The 25818-nt window shown below is 36.9% G+C and overlaps 1 protein-coding gene across 1 annotated transcript in view; it reads right to left on the bottom strand.

The window, feature by feature from the left end:
* MPDZ (multiple PDZ domain crumbs cell polarity complex component) overlaps positions 1–25818 on the bottom strand; it is a 181095-nt gene that overhangs the window by 96115 nt on the left and 59162 nt on the right. The window contains exons 8-15 of the mRNA XM_052645436.1: positions 24304–24513; positions 19485–19599; positions 19037–19125; positions 8854–9034; positions 7936–8025; positions 4327–4424; positions 1922–2068; positions 924–1088 (exon numbers count right to left, since the gene is read on the bottom strand). Of these exons, the coding sequence (XP_052501396.1) occupies positions 924–1088; positions 1922–2068; positions 4327–4424; positions 7936–8025; positions 8854–9034; positions 19037–19125; positions 19485–19599; positions 24304–24513 (1095 nt within the window). The remainder of the gene's footprint in view (positions 1–923; positions 1089–1921; positions 2069–4326; positions 4425–7935; positions 8026–8853; positions 9035–19036; positions 19126–19484; positions 19600–24303; positions 24514–25818) is intronic.

Here is a 25818-nt window from a genome sequence, read left to right as displayed (position 1 = left end):
ATTAACATGCACAGTGGCAAGATGATATCTAAAGACACACTGGCCTTGGCTTGAAGACTTCCTCTATTATTTTTATTTTATCTGTGTAGCCTTGAGCTGCATTCTTAACCTGGGCTTCACAGTACCCATCTCAAAGAATTTTTGCAGATTAAGTAAGGTAATATTTAAAAAGCACTTGGCACAAAAATAGGGGTTCAAACATTAGTGTCTTTTAGTCAAATATATTACAGTGAGTCTAGATTAACTCAGTTTTGTATAGCTCTTGAAGACATTAGATAGGAAAAACATGTTTTTGATGATGAAATGTTACTTTAAATGCTATCTTTGCTTTTTTAACAATTATTGTACAGTAGGACCATGGACGCAAATCTGTCCACCTGGTTTATTGTAATAATCCCATTTATATCACATAAAATATATCTGGACATGCATGGTACTACACTGATTTCTACAGAATTTGGCATTCTGTTTCTTATTTTCCCCTATTCTTATCACCCACATGACAAGCACTGATCTGGGGAGGTTATACAAAAGTATCTTTGACTAGATATGTACTATATATTCACTACTTTCATATTTCAATTTTCCCTCCATTAAGGGGGACAAGTGTCTATTTCATAGGAATACTGTGAATGAATTATAGAAGCACCTATTTTGCAATAATACCTAATGACTGACATTTTACCTCAAGAAAAGTGAGATTCAGAAAGATGAAGTGACCTGTCCGTGGTCACCGAGAGAGTAAGGGTCAAGCCTGATTCGAACCTCTGTCTGTCTGACTCCAGGGGCTAGCCTATACGCCACAGGATTTGTGAGGAAATCAGTACCAAGTAAGAGAAAATAAAGGCTTAAAGACTTTTAAACGTCGTACAGCCTTCCCATTATACATTCAGACTAGTCTCCTGTGTCTGCGTGTCTGATACCTTTTCTGTTAGTTCAATGTCACGTAAGTCCAGGCTCTCCAACTCTGACGGGGCTGTAGGTGGCACCGTTCGACGACAGCACACCATTGTCACCTCTATAGGTAGCTCTTTTAAAATGGTCACCACCTCCTGGTGATTCTCCCCAAGTAGAGTTATGCCATTCACCTGTGTGAAAAGACAAGTTGACCAAGAAAGAACACTTCCTAACACTTCAAAGCAATTTTTTATTACATTAATATAAACTGTACTCAAGGGATGATCATAGCTGTACTATGCTCAGAACTATGGTTGGATCTGTAGTAGTGCTGCCTAAAATAGTTTACATGCAACACTACAGTCTTATTGGAATTGGACTTTCTCAAGTACTCACAGAAACATCACTAGTTTTCACCCATGTTTCATATGCCTGTGTAATAGTTTGGAAAGGGAGAATTAATAAAATTGTTCCCAAAGAATAAAGCTTGTTTTAAAATGATATATTATCATTAAATGAAAAAATTCAAGATAAAAAATGGCATGTATTTTATTATATACTAATACATTTAAAAAGTGAGATAAATTAACAAGTTCAAATTTTCATACATATTCATTAAAAATATCTGGAAGATTGCATAGAACCAATAACAAGCAGTTACACCTAATGAAGGGTTGGGACAGAAAAAAAACTACTCACTGGAGTATATTTTTGTCTTTTATGTGATTATAAAACATGAATATATTACCTATTCTAAAATTTGAATGTTTAAAACAATGTAAAGCCAGTTTTTATATTCTCTGGACCTAAAACAAACAAAAACCATGCATGGAATTAGGTCTGATGATCAATGCACGTACAGATTAGAAATTTCTGCTGTGGGTAAAGTTTTACTTATGTATCTCTCTCAAGTACCCTTTGGAGGAGGAACTCGAAATAAGAACTTCATTGTTTACCACATTAAGTGTCCCACAGCCTTTTCAGAATTTTATTTACGAACGGGAAGATGGAATAGCTTGCTTACTTCTAACAGCTCATCTCCACTGAAAAGCTTCCCACTGTGTCCAACAGGACCTTCTGGGAGGACAGATCGAATAAAATGATGGCCTACTGTTGCTTCCAGACTTATTCCCAACCCACTGTTCTCGCTGAACTTGCTCACATGAGCCACCTGAAAGGAGAAATATCATCACAATTTTTAATATTCTTTCATTTTTCTTCTTTTTCTGTATATGTATTTTATGTTCACCCCCTAGAAGGTCAAATTTCTCACAAAAGCTTCAAAAACCTTATTTTAAAGCTGCAAACCTTTAGCATTTTGCCTTGGAAAGAGTATTGATGTCTATTAGTTCCCTGAACCAATACAAACCAAGAGGAAGCAGCCAGGTGCAAGCTTCCAAGACACTCTGTGGTATCGAAGACGCTGATACCAGATGGAGGGTAGTCAGAGGACCACTGATAAAACCAGAAGCCTGAGCTCAAACCACACACAGAAAGACACACCCTTATCACCTTCCATGTGCTAGGACCACACTAATCCCATTACGCAGACTATCTCACTTACTTTTCATAAATAGGTACTATGTCTATCCCTGCTTCCCAACTTACAAAAATGAGGTTCTGAGAGGTCAGTTTCAATAGTCACGCAGCTAATAAAAGCACTTTGAACCTCAGCAGTCGGAACCCATGGCTCAGGCTCTGGACCGTACACTGTATCAAGGGGACAACACTTGTCTTTAAAAGCGAATCAAAGCTTAAAACAGGAGAGTAAACTTTTTATTTTCTACTGTTCATCTAAATAACGAAGAACATTAGGAAATCACTATTTTTACAGACAGAACAATCACTATAATATTAAAATCAGAAAGTATACTAAAGAAAATCTGCTTTATCTCCTTTATAGTTAAGGGAACTGAGCGATAGAGAAACTGAGAAAAATACTGTTTGGTTATAAAAGATCTTTTTCAAATCTTAATGATAATGAGCACAGAGTTAATACTGGAAGCTGCATTATCTGAGTTTTAAACCTATTGTTGACAAAATCCATCAATTCCTTATTTAGGTATCACTTTCTCCATGCAGCCGTCCATGTCCCCCCTTACAACATCCATCAATCCTTCTCTCTACTACCCCACTCCTCCTATTACTTCATTTGTGCTGTGTAACTACATAGGAAGCAACTGTAAATCCAAACGTCATATTTACCTATGTTTGATAAGGGCCTATAAACAGCTTAGTCCTTTCAGACTTATAATAAATTTTCACACTCGATCCATTACTGGAAGCGCCACCAAAATAACATGTAGACAAAGGGCAGCTAAAGGCCCACAGTCTCCGTTCTGACCTCTGTGAGGAGTGGCCAGTGAAAGTGTCCTCTTACCACTCAATTATGACTCAAAGGCGTGCAATCTCAGTTGGGCATGCCAGCCACGTTAACCCCACCCCACAAAGGAACCTCCCAACTATCATTTCCTGCTAAACTAACCATAGTTAAGTTGGACTTTGTTGTTATTCTTTCTTGACTCAATTTAAAATGGTAGTCACAGCTGTAGCTACTCAAATCTTACTTGACACAAATTGAGTGTTTAAAAAAAAACTTTGTAATGAGGATTAACAGAAACACTGAGAATACTGCTTGACACAAAGTACTCAGTAAATGTTATTTTTATTAATATTATATGTAATTATCTCTTGTGTTTTATCACCTTTAATCTAGAGCTACTTGAATATCATAAGCAATATGAAAATTTTTACCTAACCAAGTATTTTATTGTTCCTTTTGAAATTCCTGAAATTAGCCGGTATATACCTAAAGATTCATAATCAATGTCCACTTCATTAAAACACTTTTTAGAATAGCAGATCACAACTGCTACTCTAGGTATGCAAGTTGTTAAACAAACATGAAATGATTCACTATGGCCTAAGAAAAATGAAAAAAGCATGCAGACTAAAAACCCTGAAGAAGAGTAAGAGCATAAGAATGATAAAGAGTAAATAGGAAAAAGTTCTTTTTACAATTCTGTACTAAGTCATGATGATTTTTGTTTTATTTGCAAGTAAATTCTGTCATTCAATTCAGATTCTTTCCATAAATCCCAGGAATGAGAATCAGAAAAACTCTTCCTTTTATCTATATAATATACACTACGACAAGAAATAGGGATGAATTATAAGTTCTAAAACTTCTAGTCCTTGTACTTTAGCACCTTGGTTATTTACAATCCAACTTTCTCCAATTTGAATTTTTTAATATCTGAATCAGCACATTTAGGTCTTTGAGAAAAACCCTGGTGTTTGCAACTTCTCTAGGACTATTTACAATAGTCATCTTTGACTATTAATAACAGTCATCTTTATTACTGTCAGAAGTTCCCCGCTCAAATACAGTTCACAAATTAGGAAGTAAGGGAGGGGAAGCTAGCATACCACAATTTCATAATTAATCCCCATAATCCTTTGCCACTTGGTCAGCAGGGCAGCTTCCTGTTGTTGAGCATCTTCTATTTCTTCCCGCTCAGCTGACACTAATGAAGAGCAGACACAATTAGTGGCATACTACAAAAATCTCCATGTTTCAGTATTCTGTACCAGAGACACAGTGATGAGAACCTGTCTGTCATACTGTTAGGTAGGAAGTTAGGCATGAGCAAAGAGGGGTGGCCTGGCTGAAAAGGATGCAAGCTGATCTCTAAACCCCATCCTAGACACACCCAGGGGAGCTCACAAATATGCTACAAAATAACCACAGATTTTTCCAACTTGGGCACATGCGCCCAAGACACACTAACCACAGGGGCTTCTCCAGGTAACCTTTAGGCAACTAGGAAGGAGCCCACTAAGGGTTCATAAATACTCTACACACACACACACACACACACACACACACACACACACACACACACACACACACACACACACACACACACACACACACACACCCCTGACAAAAGACTGAATTATGGGAAGGCATAAACAACATAGCCTGCTGTTATATAACTTGCAGTTGTCAATAGGCTTTGAGCAGGTGCCCATTTGCATTCACTTTCACTGACTGGTGGTGAGTACAAGCCCTATTTTGCATTTTGCACAGGGCATAACCAAAAGGAGGAGACAGAAAGTATAAAAAGGGGGAAGCCAAGAGGAATCAGAAGGAGGATGACAACTCCTTTGGGGTCAGCCTGCTCCCATGTCTTTGGAGTAAAAGATCTGTCTGCTTGAGCTGAACTGAGCTGTTAACTCTCTGTTGCTTTAAACCCTTCAGTTCGTCATTCCAAATTTTTGTTGAAATGAGACAAGAACCGAGGAAGAACCGACATGACAATAGTAAGTTTGACTCTTCTCCTAATATACGATTTACTCTTATTTCTCTACAATTTTAACAATTCACTTTAGAACTGTATATTCCAACACTATTCTCTTTTAAGAGGTATCTTTTGGGTCTTAACTATATTTCAATTAAAGTATCCATATATTATCTAACTTTTATTTAAAAGAATGAGGACTCTAAGTAGCTCTAGGATTCACTTGATGACCCTCTAGTGACTATTAAAAAACTATACTGCCTTCTATGTTAATCTCTTTCATTTTCATTTGGTTCTACAGAGTACAGAAGGGAACATGCTATGTCTCACAAAAAAACAAACAAAAGAAATTAACAAGTAATAAGTGCAACCCCATGTACTCCATGTACAATGAGAAAATATAAATAAAAAATAAGAAACAAATGGGAAATGTAAATTAAAACCCTATAATAGGAATCATATTAATTGGTAAGAAAAAAAAAGGAAAGTGAAATCTATTTTGTGAGGAAATTCACAAAACAATTATGTAAACAATACTGAATTAAAACAAAATAAACTGGTTGAGGATAATTTTCAAGTCATATTCAAGGATTTCCATGCCATCATATTTCTTACTCATAAAGGCTATCTTAAAAAAAATCTTTACAAGGCACTACTCCCTAAATTAGATATTCAACATCACTTTTAGCATTCAATTCTCAAATTTAAAGAGTATTCTAAAATTCAGATGTCTCATTAACTGCCTGCTTGTTAGTGGAATGAACGGGCTTTCACTCCAGGCCTATTCCAGGTTTTTTATGCATTAAATTAATAATATCAGCTTTCTCCTTGAGAAACTAGAAACAGTAAACTATATATTTTTTAAAAAATCTGGAGACCAGCCCCCCAAAATAAGTGTTTTCTCTTCAAAAGTGTATTCAGTGCTGAGAGGATACATGTGCAGGAGTGAACACAGATTATAGGACACCTTTTAACCTGATGAGAGTTAAAAACAGGAGGGTCAGTTCAGTCCCACCTCCTCCCATAACCCACTTCTCTGATTCTGCAGTGGTTATGCAAGTGAGCAGTGATTCAAGGAGGGTGAGATTCTGAATAAAGAAAGTAGGGACTCTGTAAGCTAATAATAAAAGATTTTTATTCATTCAATCAATCTACAGTCCCAAAAACCCTCCATGTTCCCCCTTCCCCAAATGCCCCGAGATGAGATTCCAGGCATATTTAAAAAAACCCTAAAGTCCAAACTTCTGATGTTACTGAAAAGTCAAATGACTTGCCCAGACTCACACAATGAGTTGAATTTCTGTGGAGGAGGCAACGATATCATATCCCTTGTCTGAGGACCAGCACTTGAGTGGAGGCATTAGAATTGTTTAGACATTTTTTCCTTTATTTTAAAAAGCTTGTGGGACTCCTGACCCCAAGTCTAGACCCTCCCACTCTCAATGCACATCACCAAAGTAAAACAGACAGTTGAGCCTTTAAGGCCATCCACTACACTCTCTCCATCTACTATCTCGAGTTTCATGCTTTGAAACGTTTTTTATCCTTTTCCAGAAACTGTGGTGCTGGAGAAGACTTGAGAGTACCTTCGACAGCAACCAGTCAATCCTAAAGGAAATTAACCCTGAATATTCATTGGAAGGACTGATGCTGAAGCTCCAATACTTTGACCACCTGATGCAAAGAGCCAATGACCACCTGATGAAAAGACCCTGATGCTGGGAAAGACTGGGGGCAGGATGATAAAGAGGCAACAGAGGATGAGATGGTTGGATGGCATCACTGACTCAACGGACATGAGTTTGAGCAAACTACAAGAGACAGTGAAGGACAGGGAAACCTGGCGTGCTATAGTCTATGTGATCAGAGTTGGATACGAAAGAGCAACTGAACAATAAAGTACTTGGGATATTCACTTTATCCTAGATAATTCCTACACTTCCTAGTGTAAAAATTGCAGACTGTAATTAACACCTGAGAATCCTACATATCTCACTCTTGGGATATCACTGTGAACACAAATATTCACTTAAACCAAAAAAGTTAAATCACAATTTTCAGCAAGAAAAATACTTAACAACGAAGGAGCAAATATTTTAACGAACTGCAGCACTTCAATATAACTATTTAGTGAAGGGCAGAATTCCCATAAGGAAATCTGTCTTGGGCTTCATTCAGTAGATTTAATTTGTCAAACACCTAAAGCAATATGACAGGTCAAGGAAGCATGGACCACCCAGCCTAGAAAGATGGCAGCAACATGTTGACATAATTTCGTGTAATAATGCTGCCTTAAAATATCTTTAAGCAGTATGAAAAAAATTTGGAGGAAAAAGCCTGCAAAATCGGCATACTTTCATTTAAGAGTTTATGCTTTAAAGATTCATTTTTTATGTTTATTTTTTAAATGCTTTAACCCTTTACTGTTGCTTGTTCAGTAAGAGACATATTGGTTCTATCTTAAGAAATAAAGGGAATGAAATAAAACCATGTATGTAACAGAATGATTTCTAAAGGTTTTAGTTTTAAAAAAATGAAGAAGACTGACTCAGCAAGAAAATCTGCCAGTTATAAATAATTTTAATCAACTAGAGCAATAAATCACATCTCTAAACAAGGATTTAACACTCTTTTTTGAAAGCTATTTTTCTAATAATTTATAATATTTCCATAGAGGTTGAACCACATTTGTAAAAGTCATTTCTCTAAAAAAAGTAATAAATACAGTAATAACCTGGCTCCATGTGTTTACCTTCTTCTTCAATTGGTAATATGCTGGTGTTTCTCCTCAGAGATAAAGAATCTTCATCTTCTTGATAATTATCTTAAAGATAAGAAGATTTTAGCACTTTGGCCTGTAATATAATCAGGCAACTTGACTTTTTCAAACTCCACTTTATTCGAACACCTAGATGAGAGCTAGCTTTTTGTATATAAAATTTTCAACAATCACAGGTACTTACAGGAAAGTTCTTCTGCTAATAGAACAAAGAAGTGATAAAACTCCCCTGGGATTTGCCTCCCTGATTCCTGGTCTGCAATCAGTAGTGTGTGGAATAAATGGTCAACAGTTTGAGAAATGAAACGCACTTTCAAACCAACAGCCTGACTTCTACAAATAAATGCTTACATCAGGGGGCTACGCGGGAATTTTGGTAATTTTTAGAGATGTTTATGCACAAACATTTATGAATGACATTTTCTAAATGTGGAAATAAGTGTCTCATGGTCTACCGACCGAGCTAGTCAAGCCTAAACACTGACTTAAAGCGGATTCCTTCAAGAAAAGGCTGGGCAATTTGGAAACATTACAGGGCTCACATACATAATCTAGGCACAACAAACTTCCCCCTAAAAAGAAAATGTATCAATGACGTCCCAAAGTAAGGTAACAACAGAAAGGGAAATGACTGTACATGATTCTAAATGAGTAGTGGTGACTGAGAAAACAGGACAGAAATCTGCTTTATTCAGAAGTTGTTTCTACAGTTAACAGACAAATCCCTGATTGCAGTTAATCCCCACTGTATTAAAATCCCTTTTTACTTGGTTCTTAATGAATAGTTACAACTAAGCTGTTCTTTAAATAATTTCAGAATTAGAACAAAATTGATATGAGTCTAACCGAAAAATCAGACTCACGTGTTCTCACCTTTGCTAACATCTGCATTAACAGGAGACAAAACTGCATCTTTTGTGGCGTCCTCCCGTGACGCCAGTTCAGCATCCTGCTTAGTTCTTCTCATTAGCGTCAGGTGCACAGTCTGTCCCGTGTGTCGCAACACCTCCACTGCTTGTTGATTGGTAAAACCCTGAAGGTTTGTGCCATCTACCTATGGTTAGAACAAGACATGGTAAAAATAAAAGGATACCAACCCATGGAACACACAGTTACTGCTGGTCAGTGAGAACAGAACTGGAATGAGTACTCCCCTAGTTAGGGAATGGGCTGACCTGTTTGGGGACCAGTACTAGCTCAGATGCACTGGGATCATGCAAGGGTGTTTCATTTGTTTTAGTATAAGTAATGGAGTCTCACTTCTAGAAATTATAAGCCAGCGGGTCTCAGGGTGAGGCCCCGGATTCTCTATCTCTTAAAATATTCTTCTATGTTTCTCAAGAGATCCGAATACACAGTCAAGCTTGGAAAACAATACTAGGTAGGACACAGAGGTATAGATGATCATGAAGGAAGTGGTCACTGACAGTGCTGACAAATCCAAAGAAAGATGACGAAACTACCTTCCTTTTTATATCTTTGCCTCTTCAAAAAATATTTTCCCTTTTTCCTGTTCACAAATGATAAAACACTTGAGAGTCCCAGTGATCTTTGCAAACTACAGATATGATCTTATCACCCCACCCTGCCTCACATAGAACAATCCTTAAGCTGTGCTCCCCATTCTCAATGTGGCTTAGAACAGCCTGTGTCAACCCCACCTTGTGTCATCGACCTCATCCTGCAGCATCCTGTCTATTTCTCTGCCCTCCAGCTCCAGAGGATCGTTTCCCTTTCTCTGACTTGAAGCACTCCTTTCAGTCATGAGGTCTTTGCAAATTCAGTTCCCTCAGTCTCGATTCTCTGGACAGCCCCCTCCAGCCCACACTGCTTCTAATTTATTCACTGAGAAAAAGCCCATAACTGCTTAGTTCAATAGTTATTTCCACAATTACGCTACTGATGCCCATCACTACAGTTAAAGTCCCCTTTACCAATTCTCCTTCATGGCATTTATCAGAAATTCAATTTTATGTTTTCAAGCATTATCTGGTCTATGACTGCATCCTCCAAGAGGACAGGTTCTGTGTGTCAGCAAAGCAAAATGCTGGGAATTCCCTGGTGGTCCAGTGGTTAGGACTCTGTGTTCTCACTGCTGATGGCCCAGGTTCAGGCATCTTTGAGCGGGGAACACAGCTCACAAGCCATGAGGACACACACACACACACACACAACAAAACTAGTGCTGTTTTCACAGTAGATATTCACAAATGGGAAGCTGGCTCATATGGCAAAGATTTACTTGTGAAGCAAATTATATTTCCAAATAAACAAATGCAGGTTATAACAGCTTAATTTTTAAACTATATAAAATTTTAAAAGGAAAAATTTGGAAAGTTGAAAAAGTAGTACAATACAATTAATGCTGAAATTCAAAGTCACTGATATACCGTTTGAATTGTGAAATAGCTGTAAAATGGCTATGTAAGTATCGTGCTTTTCTGAGCACAGTGCTCACCAAATATTTACTAAATGAATGAGAACTACAATAAGACCTGTTATCAGTGGTCTCCAAGATGAAGTACCTTTACTGCAGAGGTTTCTGGAAGAATGTAATAAAATTCATAATTAAATATATTTTTAAATCTCATTGTTTTATATACACATATACAATTAATATATTAACTTTGTATATAATAAATATATAAAACAAGATGCATAATATATCATATAGCATATATAAATACATAGAAAAAAGGAAGGAGAAAGGAATAGATTATAGATGGATTGATCGCTTGATAGATTGACATAGTTTGGTTTTCTTTAACCAATGAGGATATTCAATAAAAAATCTAGAGACCTCTGACTGAAATGATCAGTCTGATACTCTGCAAGTTAAGTTTTGTATGATATTTTTGTACTAAATGGCAACTTTAACACAGGTGTCTAACTCTCTCCTCTTTCCTCCCACCTCTATCTTATTGATTCGCTTTTAGAAAGACTAATTAAAATATAACCACAGAGAAAACACTAAAACAAAACTGGAAACCATGGAAGAAGACAAGTCCTTATACCAGTAACTCGGAGGAACTTCTATGAGGAATGGTCTGAATACGACCAGATTGAAGGCAGGGCAGCTACATCTACATGTGAGGGAACATCTTGTTTGGTCTGTCAGATGAAACATCAGTAAAATACAACTGTCTTTCATTAAAAGGAGGCAGTCAGAAGGTACATATGGACTTCAACTGGTGATTCCAAAAACCAATCAAGTGCCAGGCATCACACCAAGCTGGGAGCATACACCACACAGAATCATATACATGCAATGAAGTCACACATGCACACACAACCCCAACCAACTCCACAACACGCACAGAAAACCATCTGTCAGTACAGACATACAATGTTCTTCATCCTGTTTTCCTGGTTTCCTCTATATTCCATTAATCTACAAGTGAAACTGACTTGTAAATTTAAACTTTTTCCTTCCTTCTTGCTTTGCAATTCCTGAACTATTTGTATAAAAATCTATCTCATCTCTCTTTTGCACAAGCATAGTTCTCACAGATCTCTGAGAAAAAAAAGGTCACAGGAATAGAATACCACAGTCTGAAAGAAAATGTGTGCCCTGAAGTGTGAGTACAAATATCTTCCAATGAGACTGTCACTTCAGGGAACAGAAAGATATTTTCTGAAGCTTCTCTTCAAAGAGATTCATTTTTCATTGTATTTATGGAAATGGAGAGAATATATACAAAGAAGAAACAAGTATCTACCAAAAAAGAAAAAAGAAAACTATTACAATGAAGGCATCAACAGCATTTTACATACTGTACAAAGTCATGGAATGGAAGACAGGAATATGCAGTTTTCCTATGTTTTCAGAGGATAAGAATAGGTAGATAAAAATGATCAGGGAAATAAGACTGAAGACATATTAAGGCTGATCTAGAAAATCAATATAATCACAAAAAATTACATGGGAGAAGGGAATAACTAAGGAAAAATAACCAAGGAAATTATGAGGAGATAAAGAAATCTGCCTCTATAAATCAGAGGTATATGAAAAACTAGAAACAAGACTAACACCCAGACAAATCTTGATTAAATTCTTAGATTTCAAAAATCAAAAGAAAAGAGCCTATTAGCTTCTAGGAAACAGAGTGAGCAGATAACTTGTGAAAGGAATTATGAACCCCAAATTTTATTCTCAGTGTAACATATATGAAAATGGAAATTATGGTTCTGATGCTACGATGTTATCCTATAGTATCATAAGATAGCATCTGATAGCATCAATTATAGCATGAGATGTTATATCTTATACCAAAGTGTGTCATGAGAAGACCACAAAGCAGAAATTTAAGCAGTCTGGAATTATAATCTGTACACATTTAGGACATTAAAGGGCTGGGCTGTTAGAGATTAACAAAGACTTAAGAGGAGGCTGCTTTACTTTTTTAGAGAGAAGAGTACTATAAATCCCCACGTAGATGTTCAACCTATGACCACAAGTCCAAAGAGCTGTGTCACGTGTTGTAAGGAAGGATGCAGTAAGTACCTTGTGTTTAGCTCTATCAGGAGGTTAAGGCCGAGGCTCTTTAACTGCTCTGACAGTGAAACAAGAGAAAACTGCTATTATGTTGAGAACTGTTTGACAGCCTGACTCTGTCTGGGCACAGATCAGAAGGGTGCCACACACAAACACACATGCACACACACACTCACACACACGAGACAGCCAGGCTGGAGCCACCTTGAAACCTACCCAAGAGTACCCCCAGGGAATGATGGTGCCCCAAAATGAGAATTTATGGAGCAGAATGTTGAGAAACTGCAGCCAAAGGGAAGAAGAGTCAGTCAGATGAAAAATCCACCATCTGTCATGGAACGCTCAGTCAAATATTTCTAGTAGGGTCTCCCAGAAACCCAAGAAGGAACCCTAAGTGACTGTTGCATTTAAGCACGAGCCAGGCTCACAGAGCAAAAAACCATGTTTCAGAAGTGCCAGTCAGGGATGAAGTGCTTGTCTTTTACTGTCTTCCTTCACACTGGTAAGGGTCAGCAGGCATAACAAGAAGGGGGGCGGGGGGAGGAAAAGAAAAGCTCGGTATGGAAGACAGACTAGGAGTGCACTCCCTATCTCTACCAGTTCATAGCAGGCTTCTGCTAGGCCAGGGTGGGGGCTGAAATTAGAATATCATTTAGGATGGGAAATCTTTAATTACTAAATTAGAGCTGTGTTTGGTGATCCTGATTGGCCACAGGACATTCTACTTTCTGAGAATAGCAACTTGACCAAGATTTCCTCCAAGGGAAAAGGAAGACCTTTTCCTATAGAAGATAAAAGAGACATCTAACGACAAATTTTATTTTATTTTTTTTTTTTCTTTATTTTTTTTTTTTTTTAATTTTAAAATCTTTAATTCTAACGACAAATTTTAAAAGGCTGTTTAAGACTATCCCCCCAAGTCTTCTTTATGCGAAGTCTATGTTATTGCCAGCCAAAATGTCCAGGTGTGCAAAAGGCAACATAAGAGGTTCTCAGAGAGAAAAGCTTCTGAAAGTCTACCAACACATTCTCTTTCTGTGAAATTTATTCAAAAAACACTCTAGCTGACTGAGCAATTAATCAGATTTAAAACTCTGAGAAAAATGTGGCATACAAGGTTTCAGTTCAGTTCACTCGCTCAGTCGTGTCCGACTCTTTTGTGACCCCATGAATCGCAGCACGCTAAACCTCCCTGTCCATCACCAACTCCCAGAGTTCACTCAGACTCACATCCATCGAGTCAGTGATGCCATCCAGCCATCTCATCCTCAGTCGTCCCCTTCTCCTCCTGCCCCCAATCCCTCCCAGCATCAGAGTCTTTTCCAATGAGTCAACTCTTCGCATGAGGTGGCCAAAGTACTGGAGTTTCAGCTTTAGCATCATTCCTTCCAAAGAAATCCCAGGGCTGATCTCCTTCAGAATGGACTGGTTGGATCTCCTTGCAGTCCAAGGGACTCTCAAGAGTCTTCTCCAACACCACAGTTCAAAAGCATCAATTCTTCGGTGCTCAGCCTTCTTCACAGTCCAACTCTCACATCCATACATGACTACTGGAAAAACCATAGCCTTGACTAGACGGACCTTAGTCGGCAAAGTAATGCCACTGCTTTTGAATATACTATCTAGGTTGGTCATCACTTTTCTTCCAAGGAGTAAGCATCTTTTAATTTCATGGCTGTAATCACCATCTGCAGTGATTTTGGAGCCCCCCAAAATAAAGTCTGACACTGTTTCCACTGTTTCCCCATCTATTTCCCACGAAGTGACGGGACTGGATGCCATGATCTTTGTTTTCTGAATGTTGAGCTTTAAGCCAACTTTTTCACTCTCCTCTTTCACTTTCCTCAAGAGGCTTTTTAGTTCCTCTTCACTTTCTGCCATAAGGGTTAGTGCTGAGTAATAAGTAAAATCCAAATCTAAATAATACTATTACAGCAAAGTTAAAAGTTTTAAGTCTTGGTCCATAAAAGATATACAAAATGGTATGTAACACAGTTGTTTATAATAGCAAACCACTATAAACAATATCCTTTCCATGAATAAGAGGTGCTTAAGTATATTATGATAGATCCATATTTGCTGACACAACTATACGTACCAGGTATATTTCTAAACTAAATAAATAATAAAAAGGTATAAACAAATACAGTCCTAAGTACAGATACATGGAAATTTTCTGAAATCTTAAATCATAAAGTATTAAGAGTGGTTTCTATGAGAAGAGCTTTTTAAGCCATGTTCAAATTTAATGTTCTTTAGACCTCGAAGATAAAAATTACTCTGAAAGAAATAAACATGTTATTTATTCTCAGGGTAGCCATAGAGAAAAATCTCACAAAAATCTCAACTTTGAGGTGCCATAAAAATTCTTAAAATGCACATAACTTAGGCTGCAAGTTTTCATGTGCAATAGATTTTCACAGCTCAATTCTTTAAATATGCAGTTTAAGGAAAATCAAATGTATATGATTTTGTCTACTAAATAGCAATAAAGTTCATTATGTAAAGAAAAAACATGTTTCCTTTTTTTCCCCCAAAACCTGAAGACCTGAATTTAAAAGTATATTCCTTACTCAAATCTCACAGATGGTAGGTACTAGCACAGAAGAAATTGCTATAATGGAATAATTACAGACTTTTAATCCTAGACTGGTTCAAAATTTCTCAGTATCTTCCATCTGTAATGTGAGAATAATGGTACCTACTTTTCCAAAGTTACAGTGCATGGCACTTTGTACTGAAAAGTTACTCCAAAACTTTTGTTAATATTTAATAGCAGATTTCAAGAGGTACTATTATTAATAAAATGAAAAAGTGACTAATAAACATAAAAACCCCAAGCCTTATGGAAGCACTTTCTGTTCAACATAATTACACACATCATACATATGGGACAAGGCACTGAAACTGCGTGAGGGCTCAGGCCAGCTCTGGTCCCTCATTATCACAATAAGAGACCCAATTGTCGCGGAGACAGAAGTGCTGTGGAACGAGGTACAATGACGGTAAACCGTCTGGATGCCATCTTGAGGAGATGGCAGTGCAGTGCAGATACTGCTATGAATAATTATAGGGGAGAAATCCCAGTCAGAACAAATGGAAAAGCCAGCTCCTCAGTACACTCAACCTAGCTGGCCAAGCCCTCCTCCAACATGGCCTATAATTATACACATATACAAAGAGGGAAATTGAGACTAACAAAGTCACAGAATAGCAAAGGCAACATCTGATACCCTTCCATATTTTCTTTTCATGATACATTTCCTGCATAACATTTTTTAAATCAGACGCATAATTCTATACTGCTTTTATCAAAGATATCTGTATACCAATCTAAAAAAATGAATATATGACTCTATCTAATGACAAGTTTGGTTGACTTTACAAAATAGAGTCCCCTTATTAAATTAATTCTTATGTAGTAAAGAAAAAGTCTCATTGGCTCTATTCCCTGCCCCTGTAATACCGACACTGAAACCCTAGGGGTTTAAGAGAGCATAATTCATAAAACAGGAATCTTATGATAAAAGACTTTATTTTAAAAAATAATACATCCTTAAATAATAAGAAATAATTTCTTAATCCTTTCAACACTTCAATAATTAAAAATAAAAACATTATAGTTCAAAATAGTTGCTGCCAAGACAAAATTGAAAAAAAAATTAAAGATTGCAGTCGTGAAAAACAACTAGGGTTAAGAACTTTCCTACCCATCTCTCAAAAGACTATAAAATGATGGCATTTTGCACAAAATCAATGCATGATCAAAGCACTGCATGATATTTCTTAAAAATCAAGGTGCTTCTAACTTTGAAGTAAGAGAATGTTGCTAAAAATAAAAAATCGTAACACTGATGAAAGCAAAGACAGTGATTTTATTGAAAGCAAGAAAATACTTCAGAAAAAAGGTGCTTCCACTTTTGAGTCAACAATCTCCTTTAGCACTGATCTTGCTCAAGCCAAATTATATGACATTCCTGTTATAAATCAATGCAAATAATTACAAATTTGAAGAGAAGCTTTTGTGAGACATACATGCGTAATCATTTCAGACCCTCAATAAATATCTGCTTAATTAATTAAACCATACTTATGTACCAAGTATACTATGTATTTCAAATAAATAATTCATTTGGTTTTCTTAAAAATCATACCAGGGAAGTTTCTTTATTTCAATATTGTAGGTAAAGGAATCCTGCTTCTCACTAAATGGTTAAATACAGAGGTATATGATCCAGCAATTATACTCCCAAATATGCACTCAGGAGAAATGAAAACATATATCCACACAAAATCGATTACATGAATGTTTATAGTGGCACTGTCCATAATGGCCAAAAAGTAGAAACAACTCAAATGTCCATCAACTGATGAATGGATAAATAAAATATGGTGTGTTAATACAACAGAATATTATTCAACAAAAAAAATAAACTCAGAATTGATGATGCTACACGTGGATGGACCTTGTTCAAACCTACGTGAAAACATTATACTAAGCAAAAGAAGCAAATCACAAAGCACCACTTATTGAATGATTCTATTTACATGAAGTGTCCAGAATAAGCTAAAAAGACAGAAAGTAGGTTGGTAGTTGTTCAGGGCAAGGAGGATCTAAGAACTAGGGAGTAACTGCTAACGGGACAGGATTTCTTTCAAAGGTAATGAAACTGTTCAAAAATTGATTGTGATCATGAAGACACAACTATAAACACAACTATAAACTAAGAGTTTCTTAATCATATACTTTTAAATGAGTAAATTGTATGTTCTCCTGAGTTTTAGCTCAAGAATGCTGATTTTTAAGAAAGCATTCTATTGGATTAAAATATATAGCCTGGGGGGCCAATTAGCTATGTATTCAATTTTAAATTCTTTATCAGATATAGATTTAAATTATGCATATATTATATTCACTCTCTCCTCTTTTTCCTCCAAAATAAAAAAAAAAAAGTAGCTAATTTTCACTGTATGTTAAAACAGAGCTACAACAGGAAAGCTCTTTTACAGAGTATGGTCAGCTTACATGACATGCACAACTTGATCTTTAGAGCAGATTTGAAGAGGTGAACAGGTGTAGTTAGCAGTTTTATAGAACTAAGATGAAGCAAAGTCAGGGAATTGCAATGTAGAAGCAAAGGGCACATACACTATCTTTTAGTTTAGTTGTGAAAGGAAACACAAAAACATAAAATTTACCATCCTACCCATCTTTATGTGTATAGTTCAGTAGAGTTAAGTATATTCAGGTTGTCATACGTTTCTGGAACATTTTCATCTTGCAAACTGCAACTTTAAACCGACTGAACAATAGCTCCCCATCTCCTCCTCTACCCCACCCCTCACAATAACTGTTCTACTTTCTGTTTCCATAAGCATGACTACTTCTGATACTGCATTTAAGTGGAAGCACACAGTCTTTTGGGGCCTGGCTTATTTCACTCAGCATAATGCTCTTGAGGTTTATCCATGTTGTAGGATGTAACAGAAACTCCTTCTTTATAAGACTAAATAATATTCTACTGTATGTATATAGCATATTTTTATCCATTTATCTGCAGATGGAACTCTGGGTCACTTACTCATCTTAGCTCTTGCGAATAATGCTGCAGTGAACACGACTCCTCTATCTTAACATTCTATTTTCTTACTATTATTAAGATCTCAAGGTGAAAATCAAGACTTCATTAAAGCATAAACAAATGCACATTAAGATAAATCAGCATTCCCCAAAACTACTACAGAGAATATTAATATATGTTTGGGGGAAGAAAGAACCCATGATTACAACAGTTTAGGAACCTCTGAAACAAAAGAGTTAAACAAGATTCTTTACTGGAAAACTTCTCAGTTGTTTTATTTTTCAATGTGTACTGTGAATTCCTAAGAAACTGTAACCCAGGAAGCTTTTTCTAAACTTATTAAACCAGAAAGCCCTTGATGCAGGGTTTCTTGGATGCATGTTCTGAAAAGTAGTTAGGGTAGGTCAGTTTACAACTAAACACAGAACTGAAAGTTGGATTCTTTTTACACTACCTTGAACAGCTATATGGCCAAACATACTAATGTTACTAGGAAAACAATGCTGCCTTGATCTAACTAAGAGGGTCTGGCTCTATTTCTTTATACTGTTTTAGCTAAAGAAGCCTTGGTCATGGGGCCAACAAATGTAGTGTCACTCTCTGATATTAAAAAATGCACACAACTCAAATTCAGATTCAAATACACTAAAAGTTATAATGTATGGTCTTTATCTTCAGAGTATCTGTAGCTAAAATACAAAAAAGATTATTAATGTACCAAAATCATTAAAAGCTGAAATCAGATCTATCAGAAGCTATTCAAGAAACAGTCCCACTTTCAGAAATGACATCAATAAACCTTCTATCCAATGCTCTGACTTCCTCCTAATAATATAATGAGTAATACTGACACCCAAAATCACAAAAGTAAGGTTAAATTAGTACAAAGCTACCTATAGCTCTCAAAATGGTATAAACCAGGAGAATGCATCTCTCAACCGTGAAAATTAACAAAGCTGTCATTAAATGTGCTACTTACTGCTATAATTTGGTCTCCAATTTGGATTCTTCCATCATGTTCCACAGCACTGCTCTTTGTAATGCTCTTAACAAAGATCCCAGAAGGTTCTAAGATTAGAAACAAGTTTGTTTTCTTTTACTATTTACGAAGTACACTCAAAGAATACCCATCCTCCATTTTCCTAAAAATCAAGTCCTAATTCTGAGTAGATGTAAATCAAAAAACCATGCAAACAAAATCACTAGTACAAACACTGGCTACAGAAAAAGACAATGGTTTTGTTTATGTGAAATAAAATATCACAGTAACCTGCACTACTCCAAAGAAAGACTTCCATCAGTTTATCATGAAAATATATCATCAGACACATGAAAATGTATTATATTGATTCAGTATTTCATAAGACAAAGACATCAGAGGCAACTGCCAAGATAAAAGAAATAGAATATTAATGTTTAAAAACTACCTAATTTTTTATCTCCAATGTATCCAGCAATAGTAATTCCTAATCCTTGGACATTTTTAGTGAGTTCTACGTCAAATGTCTCACTTTCTTCACTTTTCTGAGTTGAAGCATCAACCTGAAATACAATTTGTAAAAACAAAAACAAAATACATATAAATAAACACACAGACAAACAAAACTAGCTTTTTCAAGCCACACTCTTCATTTAGAAAAGGTATGCTGTAATTAGTTCTAGAGAACTCTGCTAAAGAATTATAGTTAGGGATTACTCCTTCAAACTTGACAACTTGGCCTCAGCATCACATTTTTACTCAAAAGCAATGTCAGGAGTAAAGCTAAACACCCTCTTCAGAGAAATACATTATTGGTTTTTTGTGAAAATCATAAAAAATTAGTTTCTTATTAACAGATTCTATTTTCAGGAGTGGCTCTCCTTCCTTTTGGAAGAAGTTCAGTTCAGTTCAGTTCAGTCGCTCAGTCGTGTCCAACTCTTTGCGACCCCATGAATCGCAGCACACCAGGCCTCCCTATCCATCACCATCTCCCGGAGTTCACTCAGACTCACGTCCATCGAGTCCGTGATGCCATCCAGCCATCTCATCCTCGGTCGTCCCCTTCTCCTCCTGCCCCCAATCCCTCCCAGCATCAGAGTCTTTTCCAATGAGTCAACTCTTCGCATGAGGTGGCCAAAGTACTGGAGCTTCAGCTTTAGCATCATTCCTTCCAAAGAAATCCCAGGGCTGATCTCCTTCAGAATGGACTGGTTGGATCTCCTTGCAGTCCAAGGGACTCTCAAGAGTCTTCTCCAACACCACAGTTCAAAAGCATCAATTCTTCGGCGCTCAGCTTTCTTCACAGTCCAACTCTCACATCCATACATGATCACTGGAAAAGCCATAGCCTTGACTAGACGGACCTTAGTTGGCAAAGTAACGTCTCTGCTTTTGAATATGCTATCTAGGTTGGTCATCACTTTTCTTCCAAGGAGTAAGCGTTCTTTAATTTCATGGCTGCAGTCACCATCTGCAGTGATTTTGGAGCCCCCAAAAATAAAGTCTGACACTGTTTCCCCATCTATTTCCCATGAAGTGATGGGACCAGATGCCATGATCTTCGTTTTCTGAATGTTGAGCTTTAAGCCAACTTTTTCACTCTCCTCTTTCACTTTCATCAAGAGGCTTTTTAGCTCCTCTTCACTTTCTGCCATAAGGGTGCTGTCATCTGCATATCTGAGGTTATTGATATTTCTCCCAGCAATCTTGATTCCAGCTTGTGTTTCTTCCAGTCCAGCGTTTCTCATGAGGTACTCTGCATAGAAGTTAAATAAGCAGGGTGACAATATACAGCCTTGACGTACTCCTTTTCCTATTTGGAACCAGTCTGTTGTTCCCTGTCCAGTTCTAATTGTTGCCTCCTGACCTGCATACAGATTTCTCAAAAGGCAGATCAGGTAGTCTGGTATTCCCATCTCTTTCAGAATTCTCCACAATTTATTCTGATCCACACTGTCAAAGGCTTTGGCATAGTCAATAAAGCAGAAGTAGATGTTTTCCTGGAACTCTCTTGCGTTTTCCTGGAACTCTCTTGCTTTTTCCATGATCCAGCGGATGTTGGTTATTTGATCTCTGGTTCCTCTGCCTTTTCTAAAACCAGCTTGAACATCAGGAAGTTCATGGTTCACATATCACTGAAGCCTGGCTTGGAGAATTTTGAGCATTACTTTACTAACATGTGAGATGAGTGCAACTGTGCGGTAGTTTGAGCATTCTTTGGCATTGCCTTTCTTTGGGATTGGAATGAAAACGGACCTTTTCCAGTCCTGTGGCCACTGCTGAGTTTTCCAAATTTGCTGGCATATTGAGTGCAGCACTTTCACAGCATGATCTTTCAGGATTTGAAACAGCTCAACTGGAATGCCATCACCTCCACTAGCTTTGTTCGTAGTGATGCTTTCTAGGGCCCACTTGACTTCACATTCCAGGATGTCTGGCTCTAGATGAGTGATCACATCATCGTGATTATCCAGGTCGTGAAGATCTTTTTTGTACAGTTCTTCTGTGTATTCTTGCCACCTCTTCTTAATATCTTCTGCTTCTGTTAGGTCCATACCATTTCTGTCCTTTATCGAGCCCATCTTTGCATGAAATGTTCCCTTGGTATCTCTAATTTTCTTGAAGAGATCTCTAGTCTTTCCCATTCTGTTGTTTTCCTCTATTTCTTTGCATTGATCACTGAAGAAGGCTTTCTTATCTCTTCTTCTTTGAAGAAGTTAGAGGATATAATAGAGTTGAAATAAGTCAGGGTTTGAATCCATATTACAAGCTCAAATCTAGCTTTTCATTGACTTTTTCTAAGCATCACTTTGCTTAGCTGTCTATCAAGAATAAGAAAAAGTCCAGCTAACATTCACTGAGCTGCTGCTGCTGCTAAGTCACTTCAGTCGTGTCTGACTCTGTGTGACCCCATAGACGGCAGCCCGCCAGGCTCCCCCATCCCTGAGATTCTCCAGGTAAGAATACTGGAGTGGGTTGCCATTTCCTTCTCCAATGCATGAAAGGTGAAAAGTGAAAATGAAGTCGCTCAGTCGTGTCTGACTCTTAGCGACCCCATGGACTGCAGCCCACCAGGCTCCTCCATCCATGGGATTTTCCAGGCAAGAGTACTGGAGTGGGTTGCCATTGCCTTCTCCGATTAACTGAGCAGTTTCTATATAAGAGACATTTGATATTTCTCAATTAATTTACTCCTTAGATGAAGCCTATGAAGCAAGTACAATTACTGTCGGTTTTTATCTGGGGAAACTGAGAAACATAAACTTTTCCAAGGACTCACAGTGAACCATCTAATAGAGGAAGAATTCAAATGCAGAGGCACTGGTTGCAGAGCCCCTGCTCTAAAAAGATGCACAATATGCAAACCCTCTTAGAATGTAAGGGCCATGCTGCCTGCTCAAGACATGCCATTATTTCTGTCTTAACTTGGAAGCTGATTCTAACATCATGAAAGTGAACCTGTCCTCCAGATAAAATATTAATAGACTGATGGTTATTTTGAAAGCCCGTGAAAGGTACCAAATATTAATTAAAACTGTCCTTGTATTTGCTTTATAAATTCAAACTTCAACATGAAAAGCCCTTTAGAAGGAAAGCATGCCTTTCCATGCTGATTTCCTTCACCCGGAATGATATTTGAAAGCACTGTCTCTAATGTGTAGACTTGTTATTATATACTGGACTAAAGGGCAAGGCTCCCTGAATAAAGCATGAATGGACTAGTGCAGTAAGTCATCAACAAGTTGCTGGTATTATATACTAGTGTGGTGTCAGCAGATTCCAGAAAGTACCCTAGGAAGATCACAAAAGAAAGAAGGCTACAGTTTGAATAGACGGGCAAAATGGGGCTAGCTGGTAATGCTTTCTGATTTTCTTTAAGCATACTCTATACCTCACTGATAGTCACCTAAATGAGATATAGTTTTATAGTAAAGTTTGATTTATTTTTTCGTTGCACATAATTATCTATGCAAACTTAGCAAAAGCTTAAAGTTTAGATAATTACAAGAAAATGACAGGATGAAATCTGCTTCAATTGTAACAAATGTGTTTTCTATTTTTAATAAGACTTATGCAAGTGCTATTTTAGAGGGTGGCAATTTGACTATCGAATGATTTTAAAAGGGGCACAAGCTTCAGAAATGATGATATGCACAGAATAGATATTTTTCTAAGCTTTCAATTACATCAAGTGGTTTTCGGTATTGCATTCATTTATATATTGCTGAATAAAATGTTTTGTTTACCACAAAAGAATGCCAGTTAAATACTTTCATAAACAGGCTTTCTTTACTTTTTTCTCCTTGCAAAAAATAGCAACCAAACACAATCCTAAAAACAACAGAATCATGGAAATTTCAAGTGTTCTAATAAAGTTGTAAAGGGCTTGTAGAGGAGGTTAGAATAATAAAAAAGGAATTTGTAGCAACTATTTAGAAAAAAAACTGTAATAGAAAATAAAAAACCTGCTTTTAGATCTACAAGAAAGGAATGTAGAACTAGAATTTGCTAGAAAACATATAGAAAGTAAGTATAATTCTCTTCTTAAATATACAAGAAATTTCTCAATAAAATCATGTTGTTGATATTTAATCCATGATACTGCATGACTTTAACTATTTGAGATAACATTACATTATAATAATTTTGAAACATTCTAGCTTTTTGCAGATCAAGTTAAGAACAAAGATGGAATGCTCTGTCTATGAATAAGGCTTTTGTTACAACCCTGAAAGCATAACTTGTGTCTAAAAAACTTATATAACTAGGTCAAGAATAGCCACTTCTCATTACAAATCTTATAACAGTTATATGACATACCTTAAAACAATAATATTGAAAGGTTTTAGTAAGTTTTATTCATCCACCTTGCCCTCAAAAAGACACTAAGAAGCAAGCTGTTGAAAGGGAATGATTAGAACTTATAACCCAACTTACAGAAGACCTTCTAAATATGAAAAATATAGAATAAAACATTTTAGGTATTAGTAGTATATAATTCATTTAAACTTATTCATTCTTCAAAACACTTATCCTCATAAAAGTGCTGCTTAGAGAAAAATGCAAAACATTAATCAATCTTTCATTTGTGAGATAGTATTCCTATTTAATAAACTATTATTAGTGCTGAAACATTCTATATCTGAATTTTGTTTCATTCTTCAGCAATAATACACTAACATTAATAAATTTAGTTTCTAAATAAACATCACTGTCATCCAAGTGCTCTAGTCTATGATCCTCCCATTAACTTTTTATGTCCTTACCCTCATTTCTGGCGTAGAAGCCGGGGATGAGGAAAGGGTGATGCCCAAAGAGGTAGGTGCTGTTGGTTCTTCGATGGCACCTCTTGCAATCATCAACTTCACTCTATTTCCACACTGTCTGAGGACCTGGGCTACCTGCTCACTGCTCATTCCTGCTAGATCTGTATCACCAATCCTTAGAATGTGGTCTCCACTGCACAATCGCCCATGCTGAATAAAGACGAATTGGTTAGTCAGCTTGTTATTATTACTAATTTCATCACAGAAACTCAAAATGAGAGAATGGGAATAATAACAAAAAAAGAGCCATACTGTGCATTCTTGGTACATTAAACATGTGTTGTAGTGTTAACTCTCTTTCGAAGCATCCTAACATCATTCAATGTGATATAAGTAACCGAAATTCATAAATATTATTTAAATCAATAATTGATATGAGCTTTTCAATTTGATTTCCATACACTTGATGCAAGAAAGCACTAGCCTTTCTGTGAGTTTTTTGAGGAAAATAAAAGACAGAAAATGCCACTAGGTAAAGCTGAAACTCCAATACTTTGGCCACCTGATGTGAAGAACTGACTCATCTGAAAAGACCCTGATGCTGGGAAAGACTGAAGGCGGGAGAAGGGGACAACAGAGGATGAGATGGTTGGATGGCATCACCAACTCAATGGACATGAGTTTGAGTAAACTCCGGGAGTTGGTGATGGACAGGGAGGCCTGGCGTGCTGCAGTCCATGGGGCCGCAGAGTCAGACACGATTGAGCAACTGAACTGAAAGATGAGGTGTAACTCGCTACACAAATATATATTACTCAAAATACAGTGTGAACCACAAAAAAAGCTCTGAGTTAATATCACAACTTTCTGCCCTGCCATTTCAAAGATAATATCCCTAAAGGACTCGCTTGCAGATGAAATCTTTGTAAAATGTAAATTCAGATAGACCAGGGAAGTGAACAGTGATCTAGTAAGCCTCCATACAAGCATTGTCCACAAGAACATTCTACAGTGGTTAAAATGTTCTGCAATGTCCAATATGGCAGCTACAAGCAACATACTGCTCTACAGTAGGGATCCCCAACTCCAGGCTATGAACCAGTACTCCCTATCATATCAGCAGCAGCATTAGGTTAGAAATAAACTACATAGTAAATGTAATGCCTTTGAATCATCCTGAAACCATCCCCATCACCCCAGTCTGTGGAAAAACTGTCCTCCACAAAATGGTCCCTGGTGTCAAAAAGGTTGGGGCCTGTTGTTCTAGAGCACTTGAAATATAGCTCATCTTATGGAAGAGCTGAGGTGGTAATATTATTTAATTTTAATAAATTCAAATTTGAATTTAAAAGTGGTATGTGGCAAGTACCTACAGTATTAGTGCAACTCTATACAGAAGAGAAAGCTTATTCATCACAAGTCTGTCAGAGAGATTTCACTGGAGAGTGCCTGATACTGGCTAATATTTAAAAGTGAGAAAACACACATGCTATTGAGTTACTCTCAATACCCCTA

The sequence above is a fragment of the Budorcas taxicolor genome, chromosome 8 (genome assembly GCF_023091745.1).
Source record: "Budorcas taxicolor isolate Tak-1 chromosome 8, Takin1.1, whole genome shotgun sequence".
In the NCBI taxonomy this organism is placed as follows: Eukaryota; Metazoa; Chordata; class Mammalia; order Artiodactyla; family Bovidae; genus Budorcas; species Budorcas taxicolor.
This window is presented reverse-complemented; position numbering and strand designations above follow the sequence as displayed.